Source organism: Aquarana catesbeiana, linkage group LG02 (assembly GCF_042186555.1).
Source record: "Aquarana catesbeiana isolate 2022-GZ linkage group LG02, ASM4218655v1, whole genome shotgun sequence".
Classification (NCBI taxonomy): Eukaryota; Metazoa; Chordata; class Amphibia; order Anura; family Ranidae; genus Aquarana; species Aquarana catesbeiana.
Genome location: NC_133325.1, coordinates 133727956 through 133742808, shown reverse-complemented (window position 1 = coordinate 133742808; position 14853 = coordinate 133727956). Strand labels below are relative to the sequence as shown.

The 14853-nt window shown below is 42.7% G+C and overlaps 1 protein-coding gene across 1 annotated transcript in view; it reads right to left on the bottom strand.

Moving 5' to 3' along the window:
* The window catches only part of RDX (radixin), a 227520-nt gene that overhangs the window by 80077 nt on the left and 132590 nt on the right, over positions 1–14853 (bottom strand). The window contains exons 5-6 of the mRNA XM_073613487.1: positions 11817–12091; positions 5169–5252 (exon numbers count right to left, since the gene is read on the bottom strand). Coding sequence (XP_073469588.1) covers positions 5169–5252; positions 11817–12091 — 359 coding nt within the window. The remainder of the gene's footprint in view (positions 1–5168; positions 5253–11816; positions 12092–14853) is intronic.

Sequence of the window (14853 nt, the reverse complement as noted above, 5' to 3'; positions counted from 1 at the left end):
AGACACAACCACAATCCTTCAGAAACTATATACTTGCAGCAGTAACTGAATAATATGGATTTGTGCACCATGTGGTACCTTACCACCTGCATGCTTCAAGTCCAAACAGAAAGTCCAATGAATGTCCATCCATGGCGTCACGGTAATCGAGCAATCCCTAGAGACCAGATGCACTCATCCCCCTTTATTCCTGGATCCTTAAGGGGGTGGGGGGTGGGTCTCCCCCATATAGGCATTCATGTATGCCTGTACAGTGGGGAGCATCGACACAGGAGAGGCTTGAAACTGTGCGGCTTGGCCAGAAGCGTCCGGCAAAGGTGAGGGAAAAATAAAAATTCAGCTTTCAGCAGTAGCATAACCGGCTGTAGCAGTGAGGGGAAAAAAAAAGAGAATGCTGTGGGCAGGGAGGAGACCTACTCTTATAGTATAACCGTACCTGAGATAGGGCAGGGGGCGGAGCCTACCCATACGTATATGCTGTCATGCTGTGTCAGGAAATAGGATTTTTATAACAGCTTACCTGTAAAATCCTTTTCTTGGAGTACATCATGGGACACAGAGCCTTAAGTAATAACTTAATGGGTTATAGGCCACCTTCAGGTGATGGACACTGGTATACCCAATCCAGGAGGGTCACTCCCTATATAACCACCTCCTCCTTCCAGGAGCACATCAGTTTTTGTAGCAAAGCAATATACTTAAATCCCAAAAAGAGGGGAGGGACCTCTGTGTCCCATGATGTACTCCAAGAAAAGGATTTTACAGGTAAGTCGTTATAAAAATCCTATTTTCTTTATCGTACATCATGGGACACACTTTTTCTGGGCTGTGTTTATGATCAGGCCCAAATATTCCAGCTTTTTAGCGGTTTTAAGGAAGACTTCTCTAGGTTGAGAATCCAACCCAGACTTTCCAGGCAACTGGTTGTAATGCGTACAAAAAGCGAGCAACTGACTGGTCTATTAGCAACAGATCATCTAGGTACGCCAAGAATGTTATGCCCTGTACCCTTAACCTGGCTAGAGGTGGGGCCAGCACTTTTGTGAACACCCGGGGTGCTGTAGCTAGCCCGAAGGGCAAGGCTACAAACTGAAAGTGCTGCTGTTCTACTTCGAATTGCAGAAACCTTTGGTGAGCGGGAAATATAGGGACATGCAGATATGCATCCCTGATGTTGATGGACGCCAGAAGTTCTCATCCTTGTAGGATAGAAACTACTGACCTGATCGACTCCATGCGAAAGGAGTGGATTTTCAGGAACTGATATAGATTCTTTAGATCTAGAATGGGTCTGACAACTCCATTTGGTTTTGGTACCGTAAACAGGTTTGAATAAAACCCCAAACCTTGCTTCTTCTGTGGGGATCTGTATGATCACCCCTGAGCCAATAATCGGTCTAATGCTTGAAACAGATTGCCTTTTCCCTGGATCTGTGGGAACGTTTGATCTCAGAAAATGAGACGGTGGAAACTCACGAAATTCTGGTTTGTATCCTGGAGACACCGCGAAGATGACCCATCTTGTCCTGAATTTCCTTTTGCCAGACTTCTGAGTATTGCAGAAGTCTTCCCCCCATTCTGGCGAGGGGGGCGCCTCTTCATGATGAGGCTTTAGTATTCTGCTTGGCAGATGTCCGGCCCCATGTCTTTTTTTTGTGCCTAGGCTTGACCCTGAGGTTTTCCGCTAGAGTCTGATAGCAGAGGCCATCGCCACTGCCTAGAGGCGGATGCCCCTGGCGCAGCAGAAAAAAAGCCTGCTTAAATGAAGGAAATTTATACTTTCTTTTGACTGGCAAGAGAGTACTCTCCCCACTAGAAATAGTCGCTCCCCATGAAAAGGGAAACTAATCAAAAGCCTTTGGCAAGGTGCTTTGGCTGACCAATTTTTTAACCAAAGGGTCCTACGCATGTGTACTAGCACAAGCGCAAGGTGGGATGCCTGGTGAAAAGAGTCTTTCATAGTGTCTATTGCAAAACATAGCGCCTTTGGCAGTTTGGCCAACTCACGGGCCTGTTGTGCAGGGACCTCCTTAAGGGCCTCTTTGAACTGGTCCTTTAGGGACTGACAGATGCCTATTGCAGCGACTGCAGGCTAAGTAACGGCCCCTGCCAAGGAAAAAGAGGATTTTAACAGGAATTCTAACTTTTTATCTGTTGGATCTTTAAGCATTTGTGCATTGTCTACTGGACAAGTTAAACTTTTATTCACACTGGAAATCGCAGCGTCAACTGCTGGTACATTCCATCTTTTGGTGAATTTCTCCTCCATGGGATAGCGAACTGAGAATCTTTTTGGAAGGAGACAATGCTTATCCGGGTGATCCCATTCAGCACAAATAAGCTTTTCTGGTAATGCATGAACCGGAAACGCATGAAATGTAAAGGTTTTAAAGAACCCAATGAAGAAACTGAACTTTCAGCTGCATCTGTTAGGGGTAGCATGAAAGTGGAACGAACCATCTCCGTAAGAGTTTGTACCAGCAATCTCTCAGACTGCGAAGTTGAAAAAGATTCATCAACTGTTGTTTCCTCCGCAGAGGAATAATCGGCTTGTTTTTCCTTGTGATCGCCTGAGGGTAATACCTCATCCTGTACCCACTGTTCCCTTAGTAAAGGGTTTGAGGTGGGGGAGGGGAATCTAGCACGCTTCCTATCCATTTGGATGGAGGATGCGATTAAAGCCGCTAATCTTCCTTCTAGGCCCTGCAGGGCAGAGGAAAATGCATCTTCAGTCACGTATACATGGGTTGAAGTGTGAGAAGCAGTTGCACCACCAATTGGTTCCAATGACTCACCCCGGCTTGCCATGTCTGGTATCTCCGGAGAGGATGACAGAGTGGAGGCATGACTGGAGTTCCCAGCGCCTGGGGTGGAATTTTTCGTACCTTTGAGGTAGCTCTGGAAGTCATAGTGCTAAGCACAAAAGCAGAGGCACTTTAAGAAAAAATATATTACTTGCTGAGTAATAGCTAGCAAAACAATGCCACCATAAAGATCACCTTTTGGTGCTGAGTAACAATTGTATTTCCTGTACTGGAAATGCCTGTATACATCCCTTACGTGCCCCAGTGCTCCTGTGTGACAGACTTCTTCTCTTCAGTTGCTCTTGAGAGATCTTCTGAAAATGAGAGCGTCTGTTTTATGAAAAACTTCAGGTGTATGATTGGCGTCCTCAGCTGTGCGCCACATGGAAGCTAATGCCTGCACACGGCGCCGCCTGCCTTAAGCCACGCCCCTTCCAGTCTTCCTTGTTTTTTAAAAAATGAACCTTAGTCCATGCGCGCATGGACAGCACGATGAAGAGGAGGGTCTGTGATCGCCGTGTGGCGCTCCAGAACTCTGTCTATGTTTTCTATATTATTTATTATTTATTTATTTCAGGTACTTATATAGCGCTGTCAATTTACGCAGCGCTTTACATATTCATTGTACATTCACATCAGTCCCTACCCTCAAGGAGCTTACAATCTAAGGTCCCTAACTCACATTCATACATACTAGGGACAATTTAGACAGGATCCAATTAACCTACCAGCATGTCTTTGGAGTGTGGGAGGAAACCGGAGTGCCCGGAGGAAACCCACGCAGGCACAGGGAGAACATGCAAACTCCAGGCAGGTAGTGTCGTGGTTGGGATTCGAACCAGCGACCCTTCTTACTGCTAGGCAAGAGTGCTACCCACTAGACCACTGTGCCGCCCAAGTATGCAAGCGGTCTTTGAAATATATAAGGCTGGGGCACAACAAGGCTTATTTTACCGGCAGTCTGACAACAAAATGTGAGTCATTAAAGTAATACCTATAGGCAGTCGCCAACGCACCCCTTGGTGTTTTAAACAGGAGCCAATATTAACAATATGCTGTAACTCCAGCCCCTTAGTTCCCCCAGGGGGAGAGGAACACCTTTGTTCAATTAAGAACCCCCTCCTGCTGCTGGGACACACACACACTGTTTATAGCTGGACACAGAGCTGCTGAGAAGCACTGTACCAAGGTATGTTATCTTTACTCCCTCTAGTGGAGATTTTAAGGCATTAAATGTTGTTTCATAAGGAAGAAAAAAGGCATAGGTGGACTTTTTACAGTTCCTAAGCTTCTTCCCTTACCTTTTCCTTGCTGCAGGATACTGCTAAAAAAAGAGACAGATCCAAACTTCACCCATCATGGCAGGCTGCGTTAGTAAACCTTCAAAGACCGGGTCCCTATTATAGGGGTTACACTCCTTTGGACCTGTATAGGACCCCTTAAGAGCAACTTAAGGTAATGTAGCATGACCAAAAAGAGTCCTGGTTCCTGGAATCCAGCCCTCAAAAGAGAGGCTTACAGGCAAAACCTTGTTTTTTTATGCGAGGCCTGGGTACCATCCTTTGGCCTCATTGGCTTGGATAGATCTGGTATGTGGAGGTTATTTAAATCCAGCATGGATCCCTCCTGGAGCTCCTCAGAGCACATCTTCACTCGTGACCAACACCTTAGACACTGGCCAAAAAACTGAGGTACTCCTTGAAGGGAGGAGGGGTTATATAGGGGAGTGAACTTCCTGTATTGGGTATACCAGTGTCCATCACTTGAAGGTGGCCCATAACCCATTAAATTATTACTTAGGCTCTGTGTCCCATGATGTACGATAAAGAAAAGTCTATGTGCCATTGTACACACAGAGTTTAGGAGCTGCTGCGGATAGGCGAGGTTCAACTTCCCGCTCTTGAACGCGGAAGAATCCCTTTCAGGATTGGAACGTTTTGGCCACTGGAAAACGCAAAACCAAAATGTAGGCAGGGTGTACATGAAGCCTTAGGTGGTTTTAAATTTTAGCATCTTGCAAAAACTGAAATAACAATTGTGTAGTCTGATCTTTACCTGTTAAGCTGCTACAGCTGTTTTTGCATACTTTGCCCAGGTTTAAAAAACAATTTTAGGTCTGAAGTTAAAACCCCCAAAATAATATATATTTTCTGAAAACAGAGAACTTGTCAGGTTGTGAGATATACACACTCTCCTGTCTGCTGTAGTAACCAGAAGTGTGAGTAAAACACTGCACTGCCAGTGATGCATGCTAAAAGTCAGCGGCTATAAAAAGGTTAAATACCTAGAAAGACTATAGGCTTCACACACAGCGAGTCAAAATTAAATGCGTGTACCATGTACACAAACTATCACTATTCATACCTTAACATGCTCCTATGCTCCTCATGCCAGGTTTGTATTCTTTCTTCCCATTGTTCTTTTGTCAGTTTATGTTGTTCCAGAACCCTAGAAAAAGAAACAGAACAATGTTAAATAACCATTGTTTAAACCAAGAATTACTGAAGAATGAATGTTAGCAAAGTTCAAGCTGAAGGCTAAACCAACAGATCGTGTGCAAAATAGGATATTTGTACTCGTAAAAGTATTTTCTGTGAGTCACAGGAAGTCGTTAACCTTTGGGTTATACTGTAGCCTACAGGAGGTTTGCACACTGGCAAAAAACAAAAAACAAAACAAAAAAAAAAAAAAAAAAACCCCATGCCCCTCAATGGGCTCCAAGAAAAGTATTTTTTTTTTTTTTTTAACAAGTACAATCCTATTTTCTTTGTTGTCCATTCAGGAATAAAGCAAGTGTTCCACCTTCAGGATGCCCAAGTTAGAGGTGAGCATTAGAGGTCAACCGATATATCGGCCGATATTTGGATTTTTTTATTTAATCGGCATTGGCCGATTGTGCTGATAAAAAAAGTCGATTATAACTTCAGCGGGACTTGCAAATGACTTCTGTAATAGAAGTCAATGCAAGTTGTCTTCTTTCCTCCTCTGGGCAGCCTGCCAAATCTGATAAGAAGATACATTGTATCTCTTCTGGTTCTTTTATCAATAGACTGAACTTAGTGTGTAGAAGTTCTCAGTTTAACCATTTAAAGACTAAATCTTTTCTGGCACGTGTTGCTTACAAGTAAAAATCCTGTATTTTCTGCTAGAAAATCACTTAGAACCCCCAAACATTACATATATTTTTTTTAGCAGAGACCCTAGGGAATAAAATAGCGGTTGTTGCAATATTTTATGTCACACGGTATTTGCGCAGTGGTCTTTCAAACGCAATTTAAAAAAAAAAAAATACACTAATGAAATAAAAAAAAAAAAAAAAAATATATAAGCAGTAAAGTTAGCCCATTTTTTTTCGTCCAAAAGTTTTGATTACCTGTTTTTGTGTATTTAATATTTAAGATATAGTTATTTTTTTTTAATCTAAATTATACATACGAGTGAATTGATTGGAGGTTTGTTTTGTTTAATAAATGTTTAAATGTAAAAAATTTTCTGTATCACTTATTACTTAAGGCTGCTTTCGCACTGGAGTGGGCATGCGTTGACGGTAAAACGCTGTTAAGTTTTAGAGGCGCTTTATCGTCATTTTAGCGGCGCTATTCGGCTGCTAGCGGGGCACTTATAACCCAGCTAGCGGCCGAGGAAGGGGTTAAATGCGCCCCTGAAGCGCTGCTGCCAAAACGCTTTGCAATGGGCAGGAGTGGTGGAGGAGCGGTATACACCGCTCCAAAGATGCTGCTTGCCAGTGCATCGCCTCAGTGTGAAAGCACTCGAGCTTTCACACAGACTGCAGGGGAGCCGTTTTACAGGCGCCTGAAAATAGCCCCAGTGTGAAAGGGGTCTAACTGTTAGATTTTATGAGATGAAGGGGGAAAAAAAAAATTAAAAAAAAAAAAAAAAAAAAAATAATCGGCCTAATATATCGGCCCCAAAAAAATCGGCATCATATATCGGCCATCGGCCACCGCAATTTCTAAATATCGTCATCGGCCAGAGGAAAACCCATATCGGTCGACCTCTAGTGAGCATCACAGAGATGGGAAAGCCTTCTTGTTTTTTATTTCTTTTGAAGGAAAAGGGGGTGGTTACCTGTTCTCACAAACCGAAAGATACAGTCCTTGTAGTGAACAGTAGGTCAGGTGCCAGACTTGCAAATCTGAGTAATAGTTGCTTAATGGCAAAAAAATCAGAGGAGCACTCACTGATCTAGTAGTGTCACTTGACAGGAAAGGGTGGACCCGATACTTGACACCATAGGCTTGGATGAGGGTCTGTCTGGGCCACATACAGATAGTGGAACGAGAAGGCGAGATGACCAAATGGAATCAGTCATTTTGAAGGAAGCAATGGCTGAAAGACAGTTCTGGCCTCAGCACAGCCTTTTCTCTACACAAAATCGCATCTTTCTAGTGCATTGCATCAGAGTTTTCCATGCTGTGCTGTGGGATCCCTACACTACCAATTTGTGGCCCTGTCCTTCAGCCTCTTGACGGCACCTTGGTTTTTCACCAAGGTGCTGGCCCCTGTAGTAGGCCTGCTTTACTCTCATAGCATCCTCATTTTGGGATCCTTAAAAAAACCTCCAGTTTCCATATACGATGGCCTGGATCTTGAGCCTTATTCTACTGGTTGCAGTAAAGGTCAATTACTTCTGGTCAGGCGATTTCCCCTTTACCAACAATGGGACCAGGCAGGGCTGCCCCATCTCCTGTAATATTTATTTTGACTTATTGCATGCGATCCGGGCAGACCCCTCCATACAGTGAATACGGACATCGTCAGAACACAAAATAGCAGTGTTTGCCGATCACCTTTAAATTCTCTTTTCCCAACCCGGTTCAGCGATTCCTGCCCTACTTTTTCACTTTCAACTATACAGGGAACTCTTCAATTTCAAAGCAAATATTACAATAAATCTGAAGCACTCAACATCTGACTTTCAAAGGCTAAGGCTCGTTGGCTAAACAGAGACAATCCCATCCACTGGGCATTTGGGACAATAAATAATCCAGAATAGGCAACTCTTCCCTCACTCTGTCCAAACAATAGGGCAGTATTGACTTACTATATACTATAAGGCCCTAAATCTATCACACATTGTGACCTGATGTGCATGTTCAACAGTTATAAATTAGATACAAGTGGAACATGGACAGCTTCCAAATACCATTACCTATTCTTGTGTGGCTCCCATTGACCAACTGGTGGACCCTCAAGTCCCAGTAAACTATTGGAGCCACTCTTATTACCAAGGATCTCTCCCCATCCCTCCCCCCTGACCCCAGTTTAAGACCACCCTGATTTTCCTTCAAGCCTGGAAAACAAGCACCTAAGACGCCTCAAGGAGGTCTCACATTTTTTGACACAAATGGACTGGCTTGACCATAAAAACTTGCTTTCATCCCCTCCCCCCCCATACAACCACAGGTGGCCTTTCAGGTGCAGCATTTTCTGAAGTCCATCCCAAAGAAAACTTAATATACCAGACCTCTACCTCCTTTTGAGTCGCTGTGTCTTGGGGGTATGGCCTTACCACATCTACTCTCCTATCTTTATAAACCCCTACTCACCCCAACTGGAGACTATACCCCACAATACTTTCGGAAATATAAGCAGAACTGCAAATTGGTTTCACATGAAGTCAAATACATACAGCCATAAAATTTACGTATAGGGCATCTATTTCCAGTAGGTTTCAAGAACAGGGATACAGTCCCAGTCCTCCTTCACAAACTTATCCCACATGTCCTGAACCACTGTTGGAGATCTCAGCCTGCACCAAGTACTTTTCTAGATATATACTTGAGTCGCCCCCTATTGAGTATATTTTGGACTGAGGTACATGACCTAATCTTTAAACTTACGTCTGTAGATCTTGGGTCTTAGCCCTCAGGGCTTTCTTTTCATATAAAACACAGCTCCTCTTAAACATCCTTGACTGCTCAGCTACTTAATGCTGCACGAGCCTGTGTTCGGTGCTATGAAAATCCACACCTCCCCTAACAACCTGCATGTGGCTTTCCAAAATAAACAAAATTAATAAAATGGAAAAACTGACCGCTATGCCCCACAAAAGAAACATTCCATAACACTTGGCTTCCCTGGACAGCATTCACATGCACTCTTTTAAAGCAGAAATATCTCCAGACAAGTACAACACACACAATTTAACGAAGACAATTGCCGCCATGGATTAATTCCCGGTAACCCCAGCCATGCATTAAACATTGAGTTCTGCCCCAGCGGTTTATTCTGGGTTTTCCCACCTAGGAGGGTCCTGGGGTGGCCTCACCCTAAGTGCCTTGCACCCTCCCCCCTTTCTGTACTTGCCCCTTACCCCCTCCTCCTGGCCTTTATTATGCCCACACTATGAGTCCCACTACCCTTGCCCTGTATGAAGGGTCTCATGAGATACCAGATATGAGACAGTCCAGCCTCTAGGAGTTATTCCTATTACATGTTGTCCTTCATATGTATACTGTCCCCTTTTAAAATTGCAATGGAAATCTGACATGCTTCAACTTCTGACCAGCCAATGTTCTATAAGCATAATATTATGGCATTCCACTGGGAATTAATTTCAGCCCTCAGAGCAGCTATTTTTCTGCTCACTGAATTTGTCACGATTTTGTATCTACGTGTCATTTTTTTCTGAATGCTATGTATACACATTATATGCTGTACACATTGTGTTAATCTTTTTTGTAGAAAAGAAAAAGGAAAAGAAAAGTGAACAGTCATTGCAAGCTCTGTCAGATAGATCCAAGTAGGGATAAAATGCTTCTTTGGGTTGAACAGGTTGGAGAAACCCAAGAAAATATTCTTCCAATGACATCTTCATCCAGAATCCCTGAGAGGGCTTAACGGAGATCTGCTATTCTATGCAGCGATACAGGAAGGCTGGGGGCTGAGAAAATGAGGAATGAAAATTACAGCTTATCGGTTTAAAAAAGAAAAAACTCCAGTTTATAGTCCTTGGGGATCACATCCTGCACCCAGACATCTGGGATGCAAGCAGTCCAAATATCTTCAAAGGCTGAACAAACCTTGCCCCCCTCTAGATAGTACGGAGGAAGGTTTATCTGATGATTTTGCAGACTTGAGCCCTTGACCTTCCGGATGGACAGGCATCAAAGCTTAGGGGAACTGGACAAGGATGATGCAGCAGTGGGGAAATTAAAGTGATGTTTCTTAACCGATAGAGGGAGAAGATTTTGCAGTCTGTTTCCTAGGCTTCTTCTTCTGAAGATAAGTACCCTTGCCACCAGTAGCGTCTTTGACAGAGACGTGGTCCCTCAAAGGCCATGCAGGGCTGCCACATCTTGGATGCAGGGTCCACAGTCCAGCGCCTTCACCAAAGTGTCCTCTACATGTGTATGGATAGGAAGCTCATTCAAGAGATGAGACTGGAAACCTCCAGTAGTCTGTCACAACTGTAGTCTAAAGCTACAACTATTTGCTCCAAATGTTCTATGACCAGTGGATCAACTGAAGCAGTGGTATAATCTATTTCAAGGAAATTCAACCAGTCACCCTGGGTTTGTCAAAAGAAGTTCACATCAAAGATGGGGTGAGGAGCAGGACCTGCCAGCGAGAACAGATCCTTAGAGAGGGCTTCCAACCATGTACTGGTTTAGTCCTTAAAGGCAGGCACATTCTCTACCAGTATATGGTGGTCACATTGCTAAGGTAGTACACTGCCGGATTCACAGCTGGAGCAGACCAGTGGGGTGAGCAAAACATCTTATCTGGGTATTTCCAATCTCTGCAGGAAAAAAAAAAAAAAACTTAAACAAGGGGTACACTGGGAATGCCTTTGAGGTCTTAGGCATTCTAAAGAGACTGGGAATAGCATGGGTAAAAGCAAAAGTCTAATCCTCTAGTTTCAGAGTGGTGTGCACCACATCAATAAGTGCCAAAACAGTCTCTTATGTGGGAGTTCTAGCAGAGGAATGAGATGCTTCAGAAGAAAGCTCATCAGAAAAAGACTGAAGTGACTCAGAATCAGAGAGTCAGTTGCTGATGCTGAAAAGGCGGGTGAATTTGTCATAGTCAATGGAGCCAAGACAACTACAAACAGAATAGACTTTAGGAGCAGAGGGCAAGAGAATTCATGGCTACTGATGTTGGCCACATCAGTAGGAAGTAGCTCTGGAGCCAATAGTATGTATGAGTTGCGGGCACTGTTAGCACAGTTCTTAAATTAGACATGTTGTGACTGTGTGGCAATAAGGTAATGTAAGGCAAGGCCTTAGCTACTCACAAAACCTATACAGATGAAGCAGGTGAAGGTCGAATGACTGTAAGCTGATCAAAGTCACTGTAGGTGGGCAGAAGGTAGTTACCACTCGCAAAGCAAGACTTTAGAGAAAGGGCAAGCACTGCGGCAATCAGTATGAAAGAAGGAAGCTGCATTTTTATAAGGCATTTGGTTAGGTGACTCAAGAAAATTAAGAGGTCAGATTTTTCACTTATCAGGTGATCGGCCTTCATATAAGATGACAGAGTGTTATATACAGTAATTGGTCTCCATATAGGTCTCCTAAATACACAACGTGCAGGCATACAGGTTCTCATTTCTCAACAATATCAGAAGAAATGTACTGAACTCATAAAGAGGAAAATCAGTTACCGGTATATATAGCACCACAGCGGAAAGGAAATTACAGCCAGCTACAATTCTAGGAATAAACATCTAATAAATACAAAACAAACAAGGATGGGATATGACACATTTATGAAAGGAAATTGGTTCACAGATTATGTTTTTAAAACTGTGCTAGTGACCTCGAGCTTTTGTGCATCACCTGCAAGCAACGCTCACAGCATTGATCTTGGCAAAGCAGGGCATGTTATTTACAGATTCCATTTGATTTTCATTCTGCAAGAACATGGGAATCAATACTCCTATAACAAGGAAAAAATACCAGGCCATTCCATTCATTAGAAGAATAGGAGCACACATTGGTTTATGGTGGATGAGTTCCCTTATCTTGCGCATGCTTTACTTACCGTTGAGGAAGCAGCCGGTCATTGGCCAGGTAACCTGGTTTGTGAACATCCTTGCTGTAATCTCCATATTTGGCTTGCACAGCATAAGAGGCCAGAAGGACGGCTGTCTCAGGAGGACAGTAAATCTCATCATTTAAAATCGCTTCTTTAACTTGTAAAAAGAATAGTCTCTGGGTTATTTCCTGAATTAATTCCTCCGACACATCCTCTGGGAAAAATTTAGCTCTGAATTTGAACTGAAGAGGGTTCTCTTTCCGAACATCTTGTTGTGTGACCTAAAAAAAAAAAATCATATAAAATGAGCATCTATTAACCAGAGGGCTTTATAGCAGTCATTTTGGGTCATGTTTGTTTATCCATGTAATTGAAAGACGTGCCTGTGTTGCCCCATGGCAACCGATTCATTCCAGAGATCCCATTTTCCAGTGCAGACTTGAATCTGGTCAATAAGAAACATCACAGACTAAGTTGTTTCTTCAGACAAAATATAAGATTATACCCATTGTAGTTAAATTATGAGGGTATGCATATGCTCATACATTGGTGTGGTTACCATGTGGTTTGTTTGTGGAATGGTCACAACAAGGCAGGTTGAAAGTGATAGAATCATGCCAATTCTTACCATGAGACTTCATGATTTGTACAAAATCATGCAGCTATCACACAAGACGACAGCATGGACTATGATCTGTGTTTAGGGCGACATGAGTGTGTGCACATAATGAAATCTGCATGGAAGACTTAAGACATGTTTGTACCTGTGGCCTTTACCTTCTCATTGCTTTGCTTAATGTTCATGCATATTGATCCTCAATACACTTTCACTGCACCTCACTTCTATTCAAAGATATGTGGAAACAAATAATACATTGAAAAAACATTCACAGCGTTCCAGTAAATGAGCTTCCAACTGTTTTTTTTTTTTTTTTATAATTCTAATGGACTCTAGCAGCAGTAAAAGAATATAGGAGACACACATACAAACTCATTCAGATCGGGATTAAGGCGGTCACAAGCATACAATACTCTAATTAAATGTATAGTGTGGCACTAAATTACTCTCAAAAAAGTAAAAAACAATTAAATGAAAACGCCTCAATATTACGTGATAAAGAGCAAACATATCCAACATCGTCAAGAAGTGTGCAATATGTGACAATTCATAAAGTTCTAAATATTAACAAATAAGTTCCACTTCAGAGCACAGAAAATGCAGAAAAATAGAAAAAGTTCATGAAGTGCTTCAATGAGGTGCAGATCACCATCCAGTGCAAATAAGAAAGAAATTCCATGCTGACATAAGTGAAGCAATAGCCGCTTACCAAATAACGTGGACCATGTGTAGCAAATAATGGTCAACAAGGCTAGTTAAATGCATTCCACATCCAGCGCCCATCAACGTGATAGGCACTGGATCCCCCTGAAGATGTCACCTCCTCACCAAATGTGGGGGATATGGCTATCCGCCGGCTGGAATGCAGCACTCGGATACCGCCTGGTTTTAACTGCTTCTTATAAGGTGTAGCAGCAGAGTAAGGGTCGTTCGTAAGTGTATATTTTTCTTGGAATAAAGAAGTTTGATTTGGAACATACTGCACTATGATGTGTGTTTGTTGTTTTTCCCATCTGTAGTGATCTACTTATGACCATTTAACCCATAATAGGGTAGAAGGTTGACCATTTTATTTGGTATAAAGTGGCAACACATTACATACATAGTTAGTAAGGTTGAATAAAGACACCAGTCCATCCAGTTCAACCTGAGTGAGTGTGGGTGCGTGTCTACATTCATCCCTATTTTTTATTTTTTTTTTTAATTTAAAAAGGTACCCATATAGCGCCGCCAATTCATGCAGCACTCCACACATACTTGGTACACCCACATCAGTCCCTACCCTCAAGCAGCCCACAATCCAAGGTCCCCAACTCACATTCATACACTAGGGCCAAATTTGAACAGAAGCCAATTAACCTGCCAGCATGTCTTTGGAGTGTGGGAGGAAACCAGAGTACCCGGAGGAAACCCACACAACATTGGTGATGGGCACTGGATGGTGGAGACACTTTAATGTGGAATGACTTCTGTCAGCATGGAATTTCATTCTTATTTGCACTGGATGGTGATCTGCACATCATTGAAGATCTTCATAAAAGTTATCTGTCTGCATTTTCTATGCTATGAAATGGAACTTTTTAATTCAATTATTTTTATAGTTACATTGTTGAGTGATTTAGCGCCACACTATATATTTAATTGGGTGCTCTATTTGGTATCACAAATTGTGTGAAGGCTGCTTTATCCAGAACCTGTTTAAACCCAAGCGCTGAATTATTCGGTTTTTACATTTTTGTCATTAATACTCTAACTTATACGGCAGCAATGTTGTATTCTATGGACCTATACACACTGGTCTGCAGTGCAAACCAAAAATGAAAAAACGTGTTTGTGATAATGTTCACATGCATACAGAACAAATGTACTCTTCACTACCACCGTTGCTCAGGGTAAACATGTAAATAACACACTACTGATGCATAAAACGGTGCTGACGATAGGTTCACACTGTGTGGGGTGGTTGTGGATATCACAGCCGTTTTCACATCAAAAAATGGCCTTTAGATGTGCAGGGCTGCCATTCATTCCTAATGGCACCCCAACGCATCTTAACCTGCAGCATGTTTGCAGATGCAGGAACCACAGGGAAAGCGCATTGAGTATTGTTGCTGACCATTTCCATCCCTTTAAGACTACAGTGTACCCATCTTCTGATGGCTACTTTCAGCAGGCTACAGTCACACAGCTCAAATCATCTCAATCTGGTTTCTTGAACATGACAGTGAGTTTACTGTACTCCAATGACCTCCACAATCACCAGATCTCAATCCAATAGAGCACCTTTGACATGTGGTGGAAGGGGAGATTTGCATTGTGGATGTGCAGCCGACAAATGTGCAACTGCGTGATGCTATCATGTTAATAATATCTCTGAGGAATGACACCTTGTTGAATCTATGTCATGACAAATTAAGGCAGTTC